The sequence below is a fragment of the Cottoperca gobio genome, chromosome 5, assembly GCF_900634415.1.
Source record: "Cottoperca gobio chromosome 5, fCotGob3.1, whole genome shotgun sequence".
Lineage (NCBI taxonomy): Eukaryota > Metazoa > Chordata > Actinopteri > Perciformes > Bovichtidae > Cottoperca > Cottoperca gobio.
In genome coordinates, this window is record NC_041359.1 from 23,384,521 (window position 1) to 23,410,909 (window position 26,389).

The window sequence follows — 26,389 nt, forward strand, 5'->3', positions numbered from 1 at the left end:
AAACCTCTTCTAATGCTCAACATGGGTCCAAACGGACCCGCATTGGTGTCCTATGTGACTTCATGCCTGGTGTTTCTTTGCTATATTTTTGGAAATCAATTTATTTAATCATTTAATATTCCAAGTATTCATTAAATATCTTGTTTTTGATGACCACAAATCATTATTTTAATTTTGTCACTACATCAGGTTTACACACCAGCGTGTGTGTGTAAAGTGTGATAACAATGAAACAAAGACATACTATAATAATAATGTTAAGAATAATATTTATAGCAGTGGTTTGGACCAAACAACACATTCAATGTTTAAAATCTTTATTTGTCACACTCACACATAACATACATCATACAGCCGATAACACTGTGAGATATTGAACTGTTAGTGTATCTGTGTCTATTTGGACCCATGTTGTGCATCAAAGGGTTAAAAACAATAGTTTTTACATCAACAATGGATCAAATGACTGTGTGTAATGTGAAACAAGTAGCTCACAGTCACAAAACCACAAGGATTTCATCAACAACTCTGCAGTTGCTCTCAGCTCTACCATCTTTACCATCTTTCAGCTCATTATTTTAGTTTTTCACGGCCCCTTCACTGTTTTGGTTCAGTATCACTGCTTTAGTCAGCTCTGACTGACCCACTGTACACGACATGTTCAGCACCAAAGACAGACAAAGTTAGTGACACAGTGGAGCAATCAGCAGCTAACAGCTAAATAAATCCTGCTGTTGCTCTGTCGCTGTCTGCTGCTGGCAACTCACAAGTTCATTGTATCAACTGTATATGTTGTATGTTGCAGACCTGTAATGTAATATTAATATTATTTATTTGCAGTATATCTTGTATGCAGTGTAAAGTGTACTGTATGACATCAACTCCTTGTAAGTCTGGGATTACATTTTGTGGTGGAATAAAACTCCACATGAGCTGACAAAGGCGTTCTATTTAAAACAAGAACTTTTGTGTCACTCCCTTCTCTCCGCCTGCACTTTTACATTACACAGCCCCCTTTTTTCCATTTCATGGTTTTCATGTAATAATTCAAGGTAAGACACACTATAATTTCCTGCTTGAATCAGAACTTATGAAAACAGCAGTGAGCTTGGTAACCTTGCAGCGGTCGTACAAAGAAAAAGGACTGCCTTTTAATTCCCTTCAAACTACAGTGGTCCTGCTCTGTGCTCTAATTTGAATGCATTATGCACATTGTAAAGAGCATTACGTAAAGACCTCTCAGTCAGGGAGTAAAGTTATTCACAAAAAAATAAAACAAGGATGCACAGATGTCCTCATGCTGAATACTGATAGCACTTAATCACCAATAATGATCAGTTAGTGCTGGATTAATGAGGACGATGTGTAGATCTTATATGACGATAATACGACACGTGAGATGTCTGCACTGCGGTTTCATAACGAAATGTGAACTGCAGAGAAGTCACAAAAGTTCACGGCAGAGTACTGAAGTGACAACAAGAGGGAAACTGGATTCTGAGAAACTTATTGATGGTAGGAAATAACTTTGAGTGTGAAGGTGCTGCATTTACAATACAAAGAAGTCTCTTCTAGGTTTTATGTTGGCTTGCTTTGCATCAGGAGGTTGTTTTTGTGAATATGTGAGGAGATTTGAAATAACCTCTTCCTGCAATTTATTCTCTTTTCTTGCCAAGCGTATACCGCGGTAACTCTTACTGCCTATGTGCGTCTGACGTGCCAGAGAAGAAACTCCCGTCATTTGTTTTTCAAAATACATTTCCAAGACACATTTCCTCTTGCACTTCCCGTCGGCGTGGCTGGTTGTAGACTTTAATCTGTTATGCTATGTCCACGCCCGGTTCATGTTCAATTAAACCAACGAAATACAATAGTATTAAGTCTGAAAACACAATCTGTTGTGTCTCTGCTCCACCGAGTTTCCTAATTGTACATCCTTCCCCAGTTATTTGTTCACCACACATGTCTTATTGTGTGTTTAGCCACACAAGTAGATAATAAACCAGTTGGAACGTACCATCTTTCGTCTTGAAGCTCTAGATCAGGGGTGTCAAACTCATTTTAGTTCAGGGGCCACATGCAGCACAATTTGATCTCAAGTGGGCCGGACCAGTAACATCACAGCATAATAACCTACACATGTGCGTTACAACTTACAGATCACAGTGTATCTACAAAAGCACAACACATTTTGTCTCAGGTATCTCGAACAGTATTTTACTTTATGATCACAACAACTCATTTGTACACTTTGCAAAGTCATCCCGCGGGCCGGGCCGGACCCTCTGGCAGGCCGGTTTTGGCCCCCGGGCCACACGTTTGACACCCCTGCTGTAGATGCTTCTGACTTTAGAGGGCGGTTTCATGTTAGAAATCTAATACCAGTCAATCACAAATTGAAATGATCAGTTATATTATAGTCCATGATGTATGGCGTATACCGTAAAATTATATTTTGATGAGGATGTACAAGAGGACACAAATACAATGATATTTAGAGACTACATGTTCACAAAAAGGAAGGCGAAGGTTAGAATAATGTGCTATAAAATAACGTTTGTGGACCTATTAGGTTTCTAATCCGTATGCTCAAACATTTGGTGATATTTAAATCGATATCACACACAGTGGAGCCTGTCTTTGGTCGGTGTCAGAGTGCAACAGCTACTTTGAAAAACAGCAGAAAGGAAAAATAAGTGAGAACTAAAAATCAATATTAGATTTAGTCATTTTAACCTCTGCCAGGGGTGTTGTGTTTTCAACCTCGCTCGTTTGTTTGCAGGTTTTCCCCAAAAAACGTACAAACACATTTAAATGAAACGTGGTGGCGATATTAGCCAAAGGCCAAAGTAATTACTTTCTGGTGCAAATCTGGATGCAGGCACAGAGAGGACTATTTAACGTTGGATGGGCTTCTTCTTTGTTTGTTTTTAACATCCTCACGACTCATTAACTATTTACTCAGATAAACAAAACATATGATAAAAGTTGTATTTTATGTAGCCTACCACAGATATTTAAAGATGTATATCATGATGTATAAAATGACTGTAACCGAATGTACGCTTCCTGCCCGGCAACACATGCAAAACAGCTGGAGAACATAATGAGAGCAAACGTTTCCAAATGAAAGTTATTATTTCTGTGTGTTTGCTGGATGTGTAAATGATGTCTGCCAACATGTTTGCTATAACAACATTTGGATGATGTGATGTTGTTTTTACAGCTTGTTCCAATGTGCTCATGTGGCCAAAAAGAAATCAATTAATGCTGCTTTAAAGAGAGTTATCAATCCCGAGAATATTCTCAGTAAGTCAACAACTATGAGGTATGACTTCACATGTAATGCACTCTATATATTCTCCACTTGGTTTTCTCTTGTCGCTTGTACTCTCCTCGCTCCACAGCTCTATATTGGACACCGTGGGGTCTTCGGACAGCAGCTACTGTAGATGTATTGTGTTTGTGTAGCAGACAAAAGAACAGGATTGCCTTACAAAAATGCAATTGGACACACAGGGCTGAAACAATTCAAAGAGTAACACGATAAGTAAAAATTATTAATGCAAATCATTTGCATTTGTTGATTGATCATTGTGTCATATTACATTGTACGGGAGATTTTTATATTATAATTACATTTTCACGGCTTTTTTTTACAGCCCAAAGTCAGAATTCACAATTTTAGTGAATTGCAGCTGCAGTGAGACTATAAAATATAAAATACTTAAAATAAAATATTCAAAAACGAAGAAAGAGCCAACAATTTAAAAAGCCTTTAGTCAGATGGTGAAATTCTAAAAAGATGGACAATGCCTGTAAATGTTAAGATGGAGCTGCGTTACAGCCCACACGTCACTCCACAAACAGACCACTTCCATTACACTTTCTTTTTTAATTATCAAACATTTCCTGGAATGGTTAATTTTCTGAAGCAACAGGTGGAGGATGTCTGACTTCAGGCCTTTCGACATGTCGCTGTGAAATCTGTTGAAGGCTTTTATAAAACTAAACACACAAACTCTTCCCTATAAGCCGGCACGCACAGAGTCAGAGCGAGTACACAATAAAACAACTATCTTTAGTACATGTACTTTAATCCCATCCACATGTAGTTACACTTTTAAGAGCTATCTGTCTAAAAAGCTGAACAGGGAACTGTTATAGTGCCGTTTGTTGCGATACAAAATAATTATTCATTTCTTTGGTACTCGATGGCAGATATTTGCTCGACACTCATCACATGCTGTCCGATCATAAACCTTTACGTTAATGGTACTTCGGCAAACAATAAAACGGCGCTCTGCCTCCACCCGTGGTGTTTGGATGAAGAGGACGTTTGAGGTATTCTTGCTTCCCAACATTGTTGTGACCCAAAATGACATCATTTGGTTTTTTTTACGCTTTGGATCGGGCCACGTTGGAGGAGTCAAAACCTGTCATCATTAGAAACGTGACCTTTAGTCAGTATCGGCTCCATCAAGCTAATCCCCTTAATGTTTTTAAACATCAGAATACACTGCCGGAAGGAATCATCCCTCAACATTTTAGCAACAGTGATTGGAGGTGGTGTCTGCCATATCTAATCTAGCAAAAAATGGAAGGAGTCTCTGTCCCTCCGTCTGTCTGTCCTTTGATTTTCTCCACAACAATTCATCCAATGGATTTCTCACTTGACGGGTGTATTGCTCAGGAATTGCAGTGTGAAGTTGGTTCTCGAAAAAAGCAATCGGCCTGTTCCAAACTGTTGAACGGGCGCTGCACTAGTCGCATTTAAGTAAAAGAAAATTTAATTATAGAACCCACCCCCCCCCTCAATGAATCTGCTCTTCTAAGATACCTCCACAGATATTCCATTAACAGATGGACTTCACCACAATCCGTCTCTAAAGTGCAACACAGAAAAGAAGAACTAGATGGCTGCATAATGTTCCATTTTATTGTTCACCTCTCCTCTGAAGCAAGGGCAGCGGTTTCAATCAAACCAATTGACTTGTGCCTGACCTCTTTTCTATGACTACAGTCCAGCAACGCCTTGGGCAGAGCTGAGCCCTGAGAATAGGAGAGCTTTAGACTGTAGCCTACCTAATTGTCTTTGTAATTGTGTCATAGTTCAGTGCCATCAAATTGACTGAGTTTTCAAGCCAGCTTTGGCAACACGGCTACCATTCAAAAGTACAAAAACGGGTCCAACTCCGGGTTTATCGCCTTCAATACAACCAGGATGAACAAAGCAGTGGCGATGTAGCACTCGATATTACCTTCTGCATTTAGAATGGACCATCCGAGCCGATCACATTTCAAAAGATTTGACATATAACTATCCATCATGATATTATTTCAAAGCGGCAGCGGTGAGTAATGGATACATGTACTGTATGTATAAGCGTCGCTCGTAGTGACAAAGCATTGTAGCATCTTTCAGCTCTTTGTTTTGGTTTAAAGGCCTGCACCTTCACCTTTTTTGGTTCAGTCTCTCATCCGTGTAATTTTATCAGCTGTATTTTCCATGCTCAGCACCTAATGAAGAACAGGCAAAGTTAGCAAATATATGGTAAACATATTGAAGTATTTAGCAGGTAAGAAGTGAGGTATTTCCCTCATGCATGGTGGAGAGCAAAATGGAGCTGAAAGAACATTTGTATTTGACGTACATGGCCCAAAACACGGCTCCAAATGAATGCTAAGGTGCTTCGCTTGGTGTATAAGCCACTGTATGCTAACTAGTTAGCATGATCAGCTTTGCCATAATTCAGTTTTTTGGTTCTCATTATGTGAGTTTTTATAATTTCTTTCCTCAAACTGAGAGCTTGAGAAGCTTGAGATGAAGACGTTCTTGTAACTTCTCAGTGGACAACCTGGGCCTCTTTGTGTTTATCACACCTCCGACCGACCTGTCCTGTGTAGAAAATGCACCGCGCCTTACATACAAGAGGTGTTCATTAAAAAAGAGGGGGAAATGCAGAGGCCATCCACCGAACAGCAGGCTCAAACTGTTTTAGAATTTCACTTCGCTGCTCTTCTCTGTGTTTCAGTGGAGATGAGGTCATCTGGTGTGACAGGCTGACAATGATTAGGTAATAGGTCTTCACAGGCTGCTGGTGCTCTGTAAATCTGCCCTGTTGCATCACACATGGCTCACTCACAAATGTGGCTACACCAGTTTACCCTTTCTTAATTGTGAAATAAAATGTGTCTTCACTGAAGAGAAACACAATTTGCTTTAAGTAGTTCTTGTGGAGTGAACTCAGAGAAAATATTAGCTGGTGTGTATTTTTGTTTTGCTTAATATTTTATTGGTGAGAGATGCTGTGAGTGGGAGGGGACCTGCAATAGGGCAGAAAACCTCTTATGAGAGAAATGCTAAGCCTCAAGAAATGATACACAGCTGCTCAGGAGTATTTTTGCCTCATAATTGATGTGCCACAAGCATCATTTCCCATCATTAGAGGGACCTGTTGCCTGGGAGCACAGGATCTTCCAAGGGGGGAAATTCCGAGCCCTTAAGCTGCCAGGCCTGGGAGATAACAAAGCTGCACAATCACAACTGCAGAGATATGGGGAAAATATGCGGACAACAAACAAGCCCATTTTGCCCATTCATTATGCCAGGCTGTAGAAATCATATCAAGCATTCTGTTATACATAATGAATGCAGACCTGGAGGAACATTTTCGTAAAAACTCTGCAAAGGAGTGCAGAATAAGTGTAACCTCAAGACTGATGTGTGGAGTTAAGTGTTTTCAAAATGACTGAATAATGTGCCTAGTTATCTTTCTAAAATAAAAAACAACAAGTCTTCTATCTCTAACTGTCACGTCCTTGAGACGAAGCCTGCGATTGCGTCGGTCATAAAGAAAATCTTGGTTGCGGGAGATGAATGACCTCTGTCCGTTTGTCTTCATCACCTCGTCGCCAATTAAACGGCAACAAGCACTGCAGAGGAAGCAGCTGCTCTCATCTTCTAATCAACTGATTGATTTGCCTGTTTTTCTATCACCCAATAAGATGTTTTTATGATGCAACCCTAAATGTGTTGCATTTGATTTATAGAAGGCAGCTGATGTGGGAAGGTGATATAAACACCATTTGTAAATTCATATGGAGAAAATAAATAAAAAGCTGCCTGATGAGGAAACAAAGCAAACTAAAATAAGTCAAGTGTTTTGTTCTGCTAATTTGTTGTTGCTGTCAAGTGCCTATAGACATAGACTAGACAGAAATACATCTTCAATATGTTTATAAATATCCTAAATCTGAGACAGACGTGTGTGGGAGTTGTTTAAAAGATGTTGTTGTTGTTATTGTTGTTGTCTGGTTCGTGTATTGAGAGATGTGTCCAGCCCGAAGGATGCGCTATTGTTTAGGTGTTTTCCATTCATCTGCGATCTATGTTCACCTCACCCTTCAGGACAATTATTGTTTATGAAATAGAACTTGCTAAGGCTTTTGCTTTTTCATTAGAGAGCTGTTTGCTATTCTTGGCTATGGAAAAGTTATGTGAAATATGATATTATGTGACGCATAAACCAGCTTTATTTTCCCCTCTGAGGCAGAAAGGAAAAACATAAATTCATCTCTAACAAGGTTTTTCTTTGGGATTAGTTCTTGACTAAGGTGGTTTTCTAGGACTGTTCATTTTAGACTAGAGGACCATATAATCATTATTTTTGCACTGATTTATAGTATATTTAAATGTGACTGTTTTTGCTAGAGTTCATGTCCACACAACAAAGTTAGTTCAAGGTTTGGGGTTCAATTTCTTCATCCATAAAATCATTGAAATTACACTGATCACAGAAAATAAGATAAATACCAATAAAATAACACAATGGATGAAGATAGGTTTCTAATAGTGTGCTTAAGTTACTCTAAGGGACACAAAAATATATACTGATATACGGATATACTGACAATCAAACATATAGGGATGGACAAAATAATTGAAACACCTCAAACTAAAAGATACAATCTACGGCTTGCAATGATGTGTGTGTGTGTGTGTGTGTGTGTGTGTGTGTGTGTGCGTGTGTGTGTGTGCGTGCGTGTGTGTGTGTGTGTGCGTGCGTGCGTGTGTGCGTAAAGTTTACAGTTGTTGGAGAGACTGTCAGAAAGTTGATTTAATTTGAAAATGTAGTTTGTGGTTTCAAATAGTTTTAGTCTTGTTTGCACCGCTGGAGGTCACTCCGCGTAAACACAAACGACTCACTCTAATTAACTCCCTTTAGATGCTGATCAGGACTCGCTGTGAAAACTTCATCCACCTTTCACCTCGTCTGTACGGCATGTTTGGATTTGAACAGTCACATTGCATTCATATTGGAAAAGCTGTTAAATGTGCCAGCAGGAAAACCAGCGGGACCCACAGTAGTCGCCCATTGCAGCACAGCATACCCACAAAGCATGTTGGCAGCTCCCTCTCTCCAGCATGCTTTGCAGTAATCGTGCCAGAAACAGACCAGACGCATAACGACAGTTCGACACGCAGTAGTGGGGCTTTCCATGAGTATTGTTGGGATGTCCTGCGTTAAACAGAGCTGACTGTTAACACTGAAGATGGTGAGCGTGGTATACCTTTAAGACATCACGTTAGCACACTGAGGTTAGCATCAAGTGCAAAGCACCACTGTGCCCAAGCAAGCACAGCCTCACCGGTCCGCTAACAAGTCATTTTTTATTCTATTTTTAGGATTGTTACGATTGATAAAAAGAAAACGGCTTTGTGTTAAGTCTGAATACGTCGTTAGGCTAACAAGGACCCGAGCTGGACACTTGTTCTTTCTGAGACGGACCCCCATGTAAGCCTACTGGTGAAGAAAATAAATATTTTGGTTGTTTTCAAGCGATACTGCTGTAATGTATTTATGTGCATCTGTCTGCTTGTGCTTAATTTAGACATAGATGATTTTGCAGAGAGACATTTCACTGATAATTAAGAGACTTGATTCGATTCAACGGCAGTCTCAGAACAGTATGGGAAATACTCATTGCAGACACTGATCTTAATACTGCACTTGTGAGATAACAAATAAGTAGCCTGAGTGCTAACGAAAACAAAAACAGGATTGTGTACGAAAAGGAAAATATTTCACACACCCTGTGATGTTGTTAAGTGCTCGGCTGCACTAAACCAATTTTGCATCAAAGAAGCCAAATGAAAAGAATTCAAAGCGACAGTGATATCATTTCCTCTGAAATCTCTTGCAGCAATATTTTCTCTACGAATGCAGCATTCTTGATTTGGTACATATGCAGTTTATAAACAATGTATTATTTATCACTTTCTAAACCTGACCTTCAGTTCATAATACATAACCCTTTGTAAAGTGCTTGTACTAGCTGATGTCCATTTTAATTTTAATTACCTGCAAAACATGTTTTGCATATTTTATGTTGCAGTGTTGTATGCTGAGAAAGTGCATGTTCAGAAAAACACTTTGCAGAGTGTTTGCAAACATGTTCAGGGCCCAAATGTGTGTGTGTGTGTGTGTGTGTGTGTGTGTGTGTGTGTGTGTGTGTGTGTGTGTGTGTGTGTGTGTGTGTGTGTGTGTGTGTTTTTGTATTGTGTCGAATGTAATGATGAAAGCTGGTTTCAAATGACTCTCGTCATGTTCTCATGTTTGTTGCATTATATATAAATATTTTCCTGAAAGATACATACAGATGTGTAAAAAGAAGAGATCTTGCAGCTGTCAGTTCAGGCATTAAGGCAGATATATTAGCTTGTGAAGACTGCTTCTTCACATTAACATCATTCTAGCAAAAACAACTTATGATGAAACTGGTAATTGTGCTTTCTATAATGAAGTTAGTATAATCAAAAACCTACATGCTATGTAAATTACCACACTATTAATGCACTTAACTTACTTAAAATCACATTTAGTTTCCTTTATAGATAATGTATTTGTGTCTTTACAACAAAGAACACTTTTCCTTAGTGCTACAACTTTGCTTTATGTGAAATTGTAATATTAATACAGTCGTATTTAAATGAATGTATCAATCATTTTTCATCATCTTTGGCAGCTGGACAGTAGGAGCACACTGTTAGTGAGTACATACAACTGAAACTGTATGCTTTTTGAATTTGAGGGGAACATGAAGTGCCTTCTGGTGATAACATGCAGGGTTAGTGCCAGGTGTACAGTCATTCACACATCCACACATGGGAGCTGTCCAACACAGCTAAAGTGCATCTCCACTGGGTCAACTACAGGAGCACTGAAATAGCCTACAGTGCCACGAGGGCATCCTTTTTTATACATGCATATATTTTCCCTGTGATAGTGTCACATGCCTAGACTTTAGGGCTAAAGAAACTGTCTTCAGTGCCTTGCTCGGGCGCATGCTGACAGTAGTTACAAAGTCAATTCAGACCCCTCCAGCAAGCTTCTTCCAGCTGAAGAGAGTCTTCAAACTGGGAAACTTTCTGTTATGAGCTGGATTATTTAACCCCCAGGATACCGCTGTAGTTCCTTTATTTATTTATTCTTTAATGCTTGCTGGCACATTAACGAGTGCCTTTAGCTTTAGAAACGTCTCATCCATTCCTTACAGACACTCATTTCATATGGTATAAACAATATGAGTAAAGTCAGATAATGATGAGACTTTAATTTGCTGGTGGCCTCAGGGCTCGTTACTGGAAGATGTTGATGTTCTCCTAAAGACATGGCATATCAACAACGCAGCCAGCCCCGTCTATTTTCATGTGTTGATTTGCGTTTAGTATGCATAATAAGAATAGGAAATATCCAAATATTAAGACTGAAGGCAAACTGTGGATGAGCATTGTACTTAAAGATAATTTGGATTAGCTAAATAAGCAAAATAGATTTGTTGCAGCTTTGTTTAAAATGGGGATTTAAATGTGTGCAGTGTCTACTTAAATATTAGTAAAACTGTCAGTCTACCTTATAAAGCTAGCCTTACTGTCTGAATGTAGTATTGATTTTATTACAATATGCAATATGCAGTATATGACTACTTTTGCAAATTGGTTTGTAGGAGTCATGTGGAGATGTATGGACATAACTCCAACTTTACAATAGGAGACAAATAAGTGGAAGTACCTTTAAGAAAAAAATAGAGAAAAAAGGCATCCTCATTTGCATGCAGACATTCTTCTTTCACTATCAAACACACAGAGATCTGACTATTTGATTCCTGCTTTATCTTTCCAGCTTGTCAAGAATTCTGTGGAGAATTCATAGCAGAGTGCACACATTGTTCATTTCCTACCTCTGCGATAAAAGAACACTTGGCGGAGGAATACAGGCCAGACATAAAATGAAGAATAGATATGACTCCATGACATGCTTGTCCTATGGCAAATTACTCTAAAGAAAGGAGGTCCTTATTCTAAGAAAGTTGAAGCAGAGAACCAACGTTTTACCATGTTATCGGTTGTTAAAAATGTATTTACTTCAAATGAACACAGTGACAGTGTTACTGCAGATACCATCATACAGTATATGAACATATGTATACACCTTTCACCACATCTTTCAGACTGCTTAACAGACTCCTACGTCATAATGCTGCAGCAGGTACTGCAGATTTACAAAGGTGATGCAGTTTTACTTCAGCCTTGTACTGCAACATAAAGATGATAGTGAAAGAAGAGCCAGGAGGATCTTTGCTGCGTCCTTCATATTAGTGTACTTCAGAGCTCTGAGCCCAAATGTGGTAATCCTGGACAAGCCACCCTTGCCTGTGGAGCAGACCTTGTCAAGCAGGACTACAATGTCTGACCCAGAGATTTGGTCAGCGCAGTGGGAGCTGTGTTAAAGTGGAATAATCCCACGGACATGGTACTATACCTCGACAAGGCCAGACTGAAGACAAGAGAACAATACAGAAGAAGAACCAGGATAACCTTGCACAGTCTGCCACATTCATCAGCTGGCACTGTTATGGATCATTAGAGGAAATTATCCTCCCATCTTTCTATTGTTTTGAAATTCTTAAAATATTCTGATAACGTTGTATGTCCTTGCTTTTGGTTGATAGCTTCGGGATCAAATTACACTGGGTCCAACATTTTTTAATCATGTCTCTTCCTCCATATTAATCATAAGATAAAATAGCATACCTTTATGTCTCTTTTTGTTCATCTATCACACAGAGTTCGACAGTTCTATTTCATCCTTACTGACCGCCGGAGGCAATGCCTAACACTCAACATCTTCCGTCTCGCACAGGTCGAGTATTAATATCAACAAAGTCACATGTGACCTGGTCAGGCCATTTCATCTTCTTGCTAGATGCAGGCTATTACTCGCAGCTTAGCAAGCTACAAAAAATATTATGATATAATTACTAATAACTTAAAGTTCATCGCTTGTAGCCTCGCGATCGCATCGGTTGGAGTGGCGGGTTACTCGGCCTCCAGAAGCTGCAACGAGCTGTTCCACTACAGGGAGGGAACTGTATGTTTGCCGTCCTGTTATGTTCATCAGTTGGTGAGATCACTAACATAAGCTGATAGTGAATACATTGTTTCCTATAGCTTTAATATAACCATGTACACTGTTAACATCGGGCTTCGCCCAAGCTAATTGATGGTGTGCTAGCTGAAGCGTGTCCGCTCGGTGTTGGCTGATATTGACAGTATTCTGCTGCACAGACTCTGCTGGCCTCTCCTCAGCAGGAAGGACCTCTTGTCACAGCTGGAGGGTCGCATTTGGCATCCCAATCCCTACCCATCCTTGAGGTTGAGGTCCCTGGTGATGGACACACTATGCTTGCCTCCTTTTGAACCCTTGGCACATGCAGAGCTGAGGTGGCTGTTGGCCAAAACTGTGTTCTCCTTGCCATCACTTTGGTAAAGCGTGTAGGCGAGCTACAGGCCTTGTCCGTGAACAATTCATGTTTGAGGTGGAACTCGGATGGCTCAGATGTCACTTTGTGGCAAAATACAGCGTTCCTTACTAAGGTGCTGGCACGCTCACATCTGAATTGGCCTATCCAGTTGGTACAGTTTGACCCCCCTTAGGAGACTAGGTAGAAAGGTCAAGAGTCTTGTGCCAAGTGTGAGCCCTTAGAGCTTATATCAAGGCTACAGCGTGCCTATGACGTTCTGAACAACTCTTCATCTGTTACGGTGGTCCTAGGAAGAGCAGTGCCGGTCCCACTTGATTGTAGATGTAATTTCCCATGCGTACAGGGCGAATGACTGTTCTCTGCCGCTCAGAGTAAAGTATCACTCAACCAGGAGTGTCTCCACATCATGGGCAACCCTGAGAGGTGTACCCTTGAAGGACATATGTGCCGCGACCACATGGGCATCACCAAGCACATTCTCCATGTTCTACAGAGTGAATGTCGCCACCCCTCATCCATTGGGTGTGGCTCTTCTGCAGAGTCCCTCTGCTCCACCTTTATGAGGTGGATACTTAGGATTCCTCACGACTCTGTTGTTATAAGTCATCCAGTGTGAAGTACTTCCTCTGGCGGTCAGTACTGATGAAATAGAACGAAAGTTACAGATGTAACTACAGTTCTATGAATCCTGGATGAGTTCTTCTTCACTTGGAATCATGTGATTCCTCAAGAAGATTCTGTAGGACTAATCTCGTCGATGACACCAGAACTTATACCTGACAGGGTCCTCTGAGGTCACACGTGACTTTGTTGATATAAATACTCGACCTGCACATGCGCGAGACAGAAGATATTAAGTGTTAAGCACTGCCTCTAGCTGTCATTCAGGATTTATAGAACCGTAGTTACATCCGTAACTTTCGTTTTATTTGACAGTAGGAAAAATGGATTGTTCATTTGCTTTTCACTGCCTGGATATCTGACTGAATAGAAACCCTATTTCTTCAACAGAGCTGCCACATCATGTGGAAACAATTCAACTGGCATAAAAAAGAGGTGTCTCATTTTCTTGACTGTCTGATCTAGTAGATGACATGTTCTGTAGTCTGTAAGTAGGCACGGTTTTTACATGCAGAAATGTTCCTGACTACCATGAGGAAAGGCAGCACCTGTTCGTTGCTTTATGGATGTATCCTGTGTGACTGATGCTGTTGTCAGTCACGAACAGGTAGATATACCTTTTAAAATTCATGAAAAGTCTATTGAGCTGCAGCAAGGAGCAGAGTGAAAGAAAGTGTATTAAACTCAGCCTTTTTTTCTAGCCTTTAGACTTTGACCCATTCTGAATCATTTGTATATCTTGGCAGCCTCACCCCGTAATTGATGCCATTCATTACATGATTGAGAGGGGGGGAGGTTTGTGAGGTGAGTGGAGGTAGCCAGACCATTGCTGAGAGCAACTTACACTGTGATGATTGATAGCTGCGTAAACGCTAGAGTGCTGGTTCCCTAAATGCAAGTGAGTGTTTTCTCTCTCGTTGCCGGCTTGGGGCGAAGCCATTAATAAAAGCGGCAAATGATGATAGCTGTTGTATTGATTCTACTTTGCACCCTCTATTCCAACAGCCCCTCTTGGTCCAATACTTCGCCTCAGTAAACACAGGCATCGAAACTGTTGACCCGGGCTGTCTCTGCCATTGATCACAACATTGAAGTTGGGACGCCACATTCTTTTTGTTTGCATGGTAGCTTAATCTATCCACAAAGCTTGCTGATGGTACTACATGAATCAATACAAGAAGAAAAATGGAAGTATGAGATTAAAAATCATAGATTTTTCCCTGAACAATATCCCACCCCGCTCCTTTGCAACTGATTGACCTGCATGCTACCAGGAAACGTATGTTATGATTCAAAACACAATCCTGCAGGGAAATGTTTCCCTCTGTTTGTGATCACAGTATGGTGCGTGTTTGTTTTCTAACAAACAGTAAAGAATGAACTGTTTCATTTTGATCATGTCTTCAGACTGACAAAAGAACAAATGAGTAATGAAATTCCAGAGTTGCAGCAGCTCGCACTCTACTGGCTGATCAAACAACTGTTTCTCTTCATTCTGCAAACATTTCTTTTTCTTCCTGCCTTTAAATCTGCCTTTGTCTCACCCACACGCCTCTCCCTCTTTCTTCCTCTCCGTCTCTGTGTTTCAACTGACTGTTAAGCGCCTTGTCATTTGTAATGGAAATGACACGCCCTGAGTCAGAGTGACATTATGTCAAAACTTTATACTGTGAATCCTGCCAGGCTAAATCACTCTCTGTCCATTCCTCATTCAGAATCAAATTAGGAACCCTCTCGCAGAGCCCCATAAAAAAAGACTCTAGTGTAGCGTCTTCAATAACACTTCAAATTATAAATGCTTGCCAATGTCTGTTGCTCAAGTTTCAAGAGAGAAAGTTTCAAACTTTCAGACCTCTTTAGTGAGTTTGAAATGTACCGGAGAAAATGTGTGGATTATGTTCAACCTTTAAGTGGCAACAAACAAATGAAAGGCTGTTTGTCTTCCTCCCCTTCACTGGAGTAGCTGCCTCCTCTTTTACTCGAACAAAGGACAGACTTGTATGGCACTGCCGCAGCCTCCTGCTGTTTGTTTTGGAGACTGATGGGCAGCGTCACATTTTTATGCAGCTGAGAAAGGTCTTTATTTTCTTTTTTTAATCTAGGTTACTCTGGGTCTCACATGCAAATAAGGAATAAAATAGGTAAATCCAAAGGGAAAATATAAATGTGTTTGAATGGTGTTTGTTGGTCAGAAATGCAAAACTTAGTTTTTAAAGACTTGGTTGAAAAAAAGCACATTAATCAGCATATTGTGGAACATAAATCCCAATGGTGTGTGCTTATCCTCAAAGAAGATATTTTTTAATGAAATGAAAATGCCCACTCATAATACATTAATGCAGAGGCAGAACACTTCTTTTCTGCAGCTGTGGTCAGAAAATAAAATGTTTAGGTCAGGAATAACTATAATTCTTCTGACGTTCCCTTCAATCAATTCCTGATGTTAGCCTAGCTTAGACATTTTCCTGATTTCATTTGGGCTAATGGGACGATTGCAGTCCTATTTGTGTCTCACCGTGCAGCCAATTACCATATGGAAATCTTGTTCATAATATAGACTTTTTTTTTTTTATTGCTAAACCAAATTCACTTTCCACCATCAAGGTTATTTCAGCATACTGTGTATGGAGATTGCTTGTTCACGTGGTTGGTTCCTGCCAATGTTTTCCCCTCACATAAGGTACCCCCCCCCCTCATGACAGTGGTCCTCCTGCCTTGCTAACACAAGGGTTCCTTTCCCATCGCTTCCAAATTGACCCTTCAAGGTTGTTGTGCAATAATGAAATTGCATTTATCTTCCATTAGAAGAAGCATACGGTTTTAAGGAAATTGTTGGGACTTTGTGACAGTGGTGAACACTGTAGAGTAATGACATTATTATGGAAACAAGACAATAGGTTGGTTTTCAGTGTTACAAGAGACCAAGGACTTACTTCAGGGTCTCTAAGAAGATGTGTGAATAATCTGCTCTGGAAAATATTACTCCTACCACGGACTTTATATTTTAAATACAGATACAGGGACAGAGTATTAACACTTCAATGGTAAATCACCAAGGTGTTTCACTACATTTAATCATACAGTACAATAACCTCTTATAAATACACATTTCTAAAAGGACTCCAGGTATATGACATATTTATATTATTATTCATTTTTGAATCCCAATCTGTTCCAAGCCAGTTTCAATGAATGGCTCTTCTTTTAAAGTTACCAACTTAAAAGAATAGAGGTCGTTCATCTACTATGTGGTAAAGGTGAAGTGTGAATGGAATTGAGTGTTCATCTTATTTTATAGTTTCTTGATTGGCATAATACAGAGAAAGAATTGTGATGGAAAACATAGAACGTCTATTCAAGTAAGCTAGCGAGATAACTAGCTAGCAAGCACTACAGTGAGCCATGTACCAAGCTAAACAGGTTCCCAGGTACGCACATCCAGAAAATGTTTACAGGTGCTCCATAAAAAACTTAACCAAGACAATAATTTGATTTAACTGCCTGACAAAGATCTCTGACAGATCTAAAAGGTAATGCTTGATTCTTGCAAATGTAACAAGCTAACCTGCTAATAAGAGCGCTAACAAGCTCACGAGAGAGAGTCAAGCACATTGCAGTGTAAAAAATATGAGCAAATTAAACACCTGGAAAACGGACTTATTCTTGGAAAACAATACATATTTGCTGGGTGACTCCATGTTGCACTTGTAGGTTTAACTAAAAACAGCAAACAAAAATGCACACAAATCTTTCAACAATCAAGATTTAACACTTCTTGTTAGATAAATTGGGGTTACAGTAGATTTGTGTGGGTTTTAGGTAAAGCTGCTGTCTTTGGAGGAGGGTGTTTATCAGGAAGAAGACTCGGATTAGATGAGAAGCTGACTAAACAATATTATCTTCCACCTGCTCATTAGCAGGAACCATCTTGAAAGGAACAATAGTTCTGAAGGAAAATGTACTGACAGTTGCACTCCTTTTGGACTTTGTCATACAAGGCTCCACGTTGTGCAGTGCCACTACTTTATATATTTCCCGTCCACCAATATGTGCTCGGGTGAACTCCTTTTCTTATATTTTACAGTTGTCTGAATACATTCTTCTTGTCTTTGCCAATGTTAAATCTTATCACTTTATTCTGAGCAATCATTGACTCTAACTCAACAGCCTAATACAAAGACAAATGCTGCTCTATGCTGCCACCGGCTACATGGCTCTGACAACCCAGATGCCAAATGTGCAAATGAGGAAAAACTACAGATGTTGCTTTGGACGCCCGCAGAATGTCACGACTAAAAATAAAATAAATGAGGTATTTCCTGTTGTAGTTTTTGACAGCGTACGCAGATAAAAATCACAAAGCCTATTATCTCTGGAAGGTGGTCCAGATGTAGTAATTAACAATGTCCAGACCACTCCCGGTGATAATGCTGCCGTGATAGGGAGAAGTCCAGGAAGTGAAAACAGAAAACAATATCAGCATGAGACAAATAATTAAGTGTGGAATTGCTCCCAGAAAACAGGTTTGTCTGTTACTGTTTTTGTCTTTAACAGCGGTGGGTTGGTCGTCTTATATACACATATAAAGTGACAACGTGCCTTACTTCCAAACGTTACAACAAAATCCTTTTTACATAATTGCAACTTTCTTTCTCAGAGATCCTCTGCTTGACAGATACATTATCTAAATACCAATATACATTTATATAAACATGTATATACAAATACACACAATAGATTTATATTTACTAAATGACACTTACATGTGTACACGAAACTTTAAATTGGCCAGATTAACCTTTACCTCGTTAATATTTAACCATCTTTCTTGATACACGTGTCTCCTTCGAACACAAGTACCCAGCCATTACTGACGTGCCAAACATCGTTAACTGCTGTATATATCTTATATATATCGCCGTGTAAAAGAGGTCGTCATCAGATCATTATAACACTGAATAATACAATATGTAAACCTCGTCCAATGATGAGAACATGAAGCCGTTTAGAAAGTGCTTAGTGGAAGCTGAGGAAATCTTATCCCTCTGACAAAAGTAATATTGATATGTTCTAATGAAGAGGAGCTGTATGGATTAGTTACAGCATTGTAATCCAGATTAGTTGCATGAGCTGTCCAATTTACATTATTGTTTTATGCAGTTTAATTGAAATCTTTTCCTTCTCAACAGTTGGGGAAGACAAAGGCTGATTTAAGTATCTTTCAAAATCCAATCCTTTATCCTTGCAAAGTTTTTAACACTTTTAAATTAGCGGTTTCCAAAAAATCTCCAAAGCATGGAGTTATTTCACACCTGATTTAGGTTTTTTATCTCAGTTCCACAAATATGTTTAATTTGTTGCTTTTAATCATTATTTTACCGTACATTGATTATCTCCTGTTGCCGAGTGACACGTGACACCCGACAAATTTCATTTAAGCTCCACTTTTAGGCATGTGACAAAACAGCAGCTACCTATGTGGCATTGATCTCTTTAAGACAGTACCCTCTTTTCATCTCTTTTTTTATTTTCCATGTCATCATTCATACACTGTATTAGCTTCGCGGCCACCAACCTTATCTGTACCAATTCGCATCGCTCTTTGCGGCCAATCTGTGCCGGATTCAGGATAAATTAAGCTGCAGCATCAGCTGTAACCTCCCCCACAGCCCAACCCATTACTCTCCTGCTCTCTTAATTGAATCGGCAACACACTCCAATTTTCTTCTTCATATGAATAGTTACTAACGTAAATTTACATTACAAGGCACATGCTATGGGAAAATGCTGTTCACCTTTAAGTTTACCTTCAACATGATACAGTTCTACAGGATACTGAATCTAACACGAAAGATCAAAGTTCGAGCCGCAGCACTTGCTTGAGAAAATTGTCTTTAATGATATCCGTGCATTAAGAGAGACACATAACCATTATATCCCTGACGGGCCCTAAGTGAAAGAGAGAGCGAAGATGAGTGATGGTCATTCTGCCATTTGCCCTGCACAATTAAGCACTGACAAGTAACTGTTTAAACAAATTGCAACAGGACATATCCGAGGCACTCAGGGGTCATTTGCATGATGTCATATAATAAATAAAGAGATAACGGTCTGACATGCCACACACGGGTGTGCACTAGAGATTAAAGGGCCATATGGACGGAAGCAGGAACATCGCTGAGTGTGCTGTCATCTCTTCCCCGAGTGACTGCGGCCATTTAGAATACAGATGTTCAAATGTCTCCCTGGTGCTCTTTGTAGAGAGCTGCTTATCTCTAATCCATCATGGACTAATCACTACATTTCCCTATTTATCTTCTCAAAAGATATGTCTGGTGATAATCTATATGTTTCTCAATGTCATCAAATGTCACGAAAAGAGCAAAACCATCAATGAATTGATGCTACTGACAAGTAGAAAAAGCTCCATGTAGCTTATGTCCTTTGTGTTATAGAGCTCCATCGGTGTCCACAAACTATTATAAACACATCAGTAAACCATGTATTCACACTGGTCGCCATGTTCTTTATGATGAACATGGGCTGTGTGCTCTTTTTTCAACTTGAGCCCAAATACACCGTCTTGCTGCTAAGAGCATCACTTATGTATTAATCCGCAGCTGAAAATAGTCCCTAACAAATACACTAACTATTCCTTTTTAAATAACATTTGCCACAAAAACTGCAGAACCCAAACCCTATGAAGTTTAGTAATCCTCAGTAGTAATAAAGAATACATTTGTGAGACATGTGTGTGAAAATGAGCGTCTTCAGTAGGAACGTATGGGCTTGTGTAATGATAGACGTTCTTTTCACAATATGTTTTGTAGGGATATCGGCAGTTTTATCCATAGCACATTATTTAATGAATTCTGATGAACTGTAAGAATCAGTTAACAATCAAGTTAATTAGGCTCTATCGTCTTCTTCGTGTTTGACTTCCTGTTACTAGGCAGCATAACTCCAACACAGTATAATATTGTCTGTTCTTAGTTTCTAGAAATAAATCACCCGGGAGCAGTGCAGAGTTATTTGTCTTGCCCTTTTCTTCTTCTTCACTTTACATTCCCTGCATGCACTGATTCATCCCAATTCTGTGGCTAATGCTTGTAATCCTGCTCATCACACAGGAACGGCAGTTACTCCATTAGCAGGGTTTCTCATGTTGATGTCAGGCAGGCCATTGGTTTGCAAGGGAATCTTGTTAGGCTTCTTATTGACATTGTGTTTCATTAACTTGATTAATGACATCTATTGGGGCACGCTCCACAGTAATCAACATCTCTGCAGAGAGGGGCTGTCTGCAGTCAATGATGGGACTTCTTCTGCCCACACTTGACTGTCCTCTCTGTGTCCTGTTTGTAGGCTGCACTCAAAAATAATCTTATATTCAGAAATACCAAAGCAGCAAGCAGTGAGAGACCATTAAGTAGACCCTAGATGACCATTATGAACTTTCCATCTCAGAATCTGTGTGTGTGTTTCATAAAATAGGCTGTTTGAAATTAAAGAAATAAAGCATCTTGTGTCCATATAAGCCAGGAATGCATCACTTAAGGTGCTCCTACTAAATTATTTGGAGATATAAGTGCTCACTGTCCTGCTGTTTCTCTTTGACTTCCTCATAATTTAAATACATTTACAAGATGGACATTGCCAGTAAAGCCTTGGCCTTAGTCTGGCACTAAAAAAAGGTCAAAGAAGGTTTCTAATATCATTTTTTAGAAATCCTATACACTATCTAACTATATATACACGATAGGATAGGCATTTCAAAGACAGTAACTTTCCGATGTTCACACATCTGACGTTGCCTGAAGTGTTTTTGTTTTACAAAGCAAGGGATGTCTGTCTCCACCTCTGTGTATCCTACATCTGCTCTTGTATCTCCCTTTATGAGGAGTGACACCCTGGGGTCAGTGCATGAGAGATGAGAAGCTGCTCGTCCTCGAATACTCCCAAGAAGGGAAACATTGGAGGCCAGAGGAAGAGAGAAACAAAAGCAGAGATCAAAAAACGCCACCTGGAATACATATCTACCTTTAATCATCTGCTTTTTTTTTTACCCACTTTGTATTCAGTTTTATTTGCAAGCAAGGAGAGAGGGGGAAGCTGTGCTGGTGCAACTCCAAGCAGGTGGCGTCCGGGCTGCCAGGGTTGTTGCTGTGTGGGACTCTGAAAATGTGCCTTTTCGGCATATTTCTTCGGTGCATTTGGCTCAAAAACAACGCTATCTGACAAAGTAAGTGCGCAAGTGCAGCAGTGAGTTAACGGTATATATGCAAGATTATATATCAGCGTAACATCTTTCCACAGTCAAGAGATTAGATGTTTTGATAAAGTAAAAGTACACTACTGGAGAACTTTAATTAAGTAATCAAAGTCAACGTCAATCACCTCGCAAGGAAAATATCTAATAACTAATATCTGTTGATTTAAATTAAATAAAAAATACTTTGATTTAAAATGTGATTGTATGCACTCAGTGCTGGAACAAACCTGGAATGAACTTTATGAAAAATAAATAAATTGGCAAGCATAATAATATTGAACAATGTTTTTGTATTATAAAAATCAATACAATATTTGCTGGTTATTTTTCTATTTTTCCACTAATTGATTAATCAAAGAATTATTTTTATTGCAGATGAAAAATTACTTTTTTTCATCTGACCTAATAAAAGAGGGACTAATTTATGTATTAAATATTGAGGGAGTTATGGTTGATAATATTCAAATCATGTTTCTTAATCCTGTGAATGAAAGTAAAGTTAAAGATATAAAATAATGTCATTGTAAAAGGTCCACAGATTGTGTTGGGCCCATCTTTGTGGCTAAATCCTTGACTGCAGTCTGTTCTGCATAGCAGGGATGTTTCTGGACATGATTAAAACTTCTAAATGGGATAAAAACATTCTTTATTTAAATAAATGTGTGGCTTGGATTGTGCTCTGGTAATACTTCGTTAAAAAGCCTTAGGGTTATTACATGATGTTCATATAAATCCTTTTCTTCAGACATAAAGAAATGAGTTCCATGATTTGGAAACTTAACAAAAAAGGCGTTTGAAACTACATAAATTCCTAATTGATTAACCCTTCAACGTTCTTTCTTTGTCATCAAATAAGCATGATCATTGAGAGGCGTTATAGATCGTCGTTGCCTCCACTGAACATGATCTTTGAGTAATGCATGACCCCACGTGTGACACAGCCTCAGCTTGGGTAACGTATTCGACTCATCGGCTAGATTTCAAATTTGCAGAGACATGCATTTCTTGATTCTTCAGCCCTGATATAAAATCCTTTACATGTTTTACCCAGCATCACTTATTCCCCATCCCTCAGCAGTACCTGACTTGTGCTCAGGCAATGAAGTGTTCAGAGAAAGACAGACATAATTGATGAGTAACCACAAGCCAAGCTTGTCCAGGCACAGTGCACGCCGAAGACGTGACCGGGGCACCTTAAAGTCTCATCCTTTTAATTACACTCGTACTTAGCCAAGCGAAACACTCAAACTCCTTGGGAACTCCTTCAGGAAAGTAATTTGTTGGATTGGGGCTAAAAGGCAAAAGGAAAAGGATCCAAAGCGTCGTACAGTAGGCCAAATGAAAAATCGTGTTGTCTGTAATATTAATGGGGGAAACTATTTTTTCTCAAATCCAGCCTCTATTTTCTCTCCACCATAAAATGCTGTTTGAACCTGTACATTTGCCCCAAAGTAGATTCTTTAAGCAGACTGGGTTCTGCTACATCTTGCGGTTACTTTTGGGTGACGGGGATCAATGTTTTTGAGATAAAATCAATAATTAATGGTTTGAAAATAAGCAGATGTGTTTTGTTGTTAAGGGTGATTGCCGCAAACAGCTGCTTTCTTACACATCCAGCAGACGCAGAGCAACATGAGCAACACTGGAGTCATTCTTCACCAAAACGTCCGCTCCACGCTCAACTTAGATACGTAACAACTGCTCTGTGCTGTTTTCTGAGCAGGTTTTCTGCTCGTCTGAACTTTGGAAATGACAATCCTACTGTACAGTCTAAGTTTGGGTCAGGGAACCAAAGCAATGAGTCTTAAGACACCAACACTCAGGAGGTACAGTGGTCGTCCACCGGTCGGAAGGTCGGTGGTTCGATCCCCGGCCCCTGCAGTCAGCATGTCGAAGTGTCCTCGGGCAAGACACTGAACCCCAAATTGCTCCCGACGACCAACGGTGTGTGTGAGTGTGTGTGTGAATGGTTATCACTACTGATGAGCTGATTTTTTCCATGTATGTACAGTTAGTACCTGATTGTGTTAAGGAACACATGCGCTCAATGGGTTGCAGTGAATGTGTGAAAGGGGGTTTAAAAAGAATATTGATTATCGCAATTCTGTTTAATTGTGATTTTGTGGTTATTCATCTTTTGTTGTCTCTCATTGTTATTTTGTTATTGGTGCATAATTTGACCAGGAAACTGTTGAAAATGTTTTTACTTTTCTGGTTAAATAAAGGATAAATAAATATTTTTTAAATTATAATAATAATAATAATAGCACTAGCAGAACAGATGGAACAGACTGCCACTGCTGCTGACGTGTTTCTTTCACTGCATAGCCAAAGAAGAAGCCAAAGAAGTGGGTGAAAGAAATGTTTATGGCTGCAGAGAATCTTTAGATCTAAAGGAGCTTTTAATAAAATGTGTGTTTTAAACAAACATTCTGCTGTTTTCAGGCCTCTGTATGTGCTGTGACTGGTACATATTAAAGTTTGTAATCAACCTCTGGCTGTTTGCATGTTCTGCAATCAAACCTAACATTTGACATCACTAATTGATTTGTGTTTGAATGTCCGGGAGCTTCACTGATTTTCTACAACACAGAAGGTTCGCATGGGTAATATGTTCCCACGCTCGGTGCTTCGCAGCGATGATATATGAGGCCGAGTGTACTCACCGTCCTCCCGAGACTTCTGAATGAAAGCATCGACGCCGCTCTCTCCGTAGTTCCCCTCTGAGGCCACCGTGGAGACGTAGTTCCAGCGCATGGCCTTGACAATGTCCACCATGGCCTGGGCCTGGTACGTGTCTGGAGGGACAACGCGTGAGAAGAAGTCGTAGCGGGTGTTGTCACTGAGCTCTGGAGCTGTGGAGGCGTAGCTCACCTGGGGTATCTGCGCAGGAGAGAATATTGATAATATTATAAGCTTGAAGTAGATTGTAGTGAAAAGAGTTATGGGAAGGGCGTGAAGAAGTGTGTATGTGCTGCACCTTAAACAAGACAACAGCTTTACATCAGACAGAAAAGGCATTAAGACAAGACAATAAAGCAGTAAATAAAAACAAAATAAGATCAATTACAATAAATCAGCATAAACAGGAATAAAGATGACACAATATGATATACATAAATAGTCCCACATGTAATTTAATAATATAATAAGTTACGAGACTCTTCTGTTTGCCTCTGCGGCAAAGAGAAAAGTCTCATAAATGTAAAGCAACTAAGAGTTATTGCACCTTAAGTTTTCTTGGACTTTGTTCCAGATATGTGGGGCATAAAAACCGAATGCTGCTTATCTGTGTTTAGTTTCGACTCCGGGGGCACAGTACGCTGACTTGTTCCAGATCATCTGTATGATTTATAACAGAGCAGCAGATGAGAACAACATTTTGTCCCTAAAACTTCCAGAGCTTCGTAGACCAACATTCATATTTTAAAGTAAATTGTTTGAAAAACATGAAAGCAGCCGGTGTACAGATCGGAGAAGTGGAGTGATCCACTTTGTATTCTGCATCAGCTGCAGCCGCTTGACTGACTTTGTAAAGAGACCTGCAAAGACAACAGGATAACAGAAGTGAAGATAAACACAGGGACATCCTGATTGTGTCATTTGGTTTGTCTTCTTTAACGTTATTATTATTATTTTTAACAAATTAAAACCAGAATTTAATGCTGAGGTCCGAAAATCTTTCTTCCTTTTGAGACTCAAAAGCCCACCCAGCCTTTAAACACCCAGCCTCAGTGCTCCCTAATGCTGCAGCAGGCTGGACAGTTCCCAATCTGAGTGAGTAGGACTCACCTGCTATACATAAACATGTCTCTTGGCAACCCTAACAAATCATGTTTTAAAAGCCACAAAATGCGCTGGCTTAGCTGCAGCAACGTACTTTGATAATAAAAAATAAAAAAAGATCCACTGCTACAGGGTACCCAGTAGCAGCTTTTATAATAGTAAAGCTTTGTAAATGGCATCATGGCAGGATTCTGTTGCTCCCACTGCTCCAAAGATGTTACTGAGCTGAAGAAAAGGAAAACATTACATAAGTAAATATACAAATAAATAGGTCAGCGAAAGCACGAATCCTGTCTTGAGTGACCATATTGTTTTAGATGTTCTGGTGCTGGTTGTTGTGTTTCACCACAGGGGGCTGTTTTTCGTTTGTCACAGTTTTTGTAATAGCTAAACTGTGTTCGTGTAGATGGAATCTTTCATCCCTGGTGCACACAGTGATTCACCAAACAGACAGCCAGGGTGTTTCCTGGTAATGATACACAATGTGCCTTTAGGATGAGGATCTGTCGTCATGTTGTCGTGTTTCTAAACAAAATGAGGAGAAGGTGCATTCGGTGAAACATGATCCTAATGAAAAACCGACCTGCGTTCCCTCTAGATGCCTCTTTGCAACATGCGGCAGTTCATTATCACAAACAGCAGACCTGTAAGCTGGGACATGAACACACACGCACACACACACACACACACACACACACACACACACACACACACACACACACAGATAACCCTGGATATTAAACATCTGACCCAACTCACTTATTTGGGTAAAAACACATAAATAAAACTGGACTGAACTGGAGTTTCATCTGGACACAGATTGCCTGTTCATGTACAAAAGAGAGAAAACAGACAAATGCGTAAAAAGGTGTTTTGTTAGAA

The 26,389-nt window shown here is 39.7% G+C and overlaps 1 protein-coding gene across 1 annotated transcript in view; it reads right to left on the bottom strand.

Moving 5' to 3' along the window:
• Positions 1-26,389, bottom strand: part of LOC115008397 (metabotropic glutamate receptor 4-like) — a 135,678-nt gene that overhangs the window by 38,282 nt on the left and 71,007 nt on the right. The window contains exon 3 of the mRNA XM_029431983.1: positions 24,388-24,604. Coding sequence (XP_029287843.1) covers positions 24,388-24,604 — 217 coding nt within the window. The remainder of the gene's footprint in view (positions 1-24,387; positions 24,605-26,389) is intronic.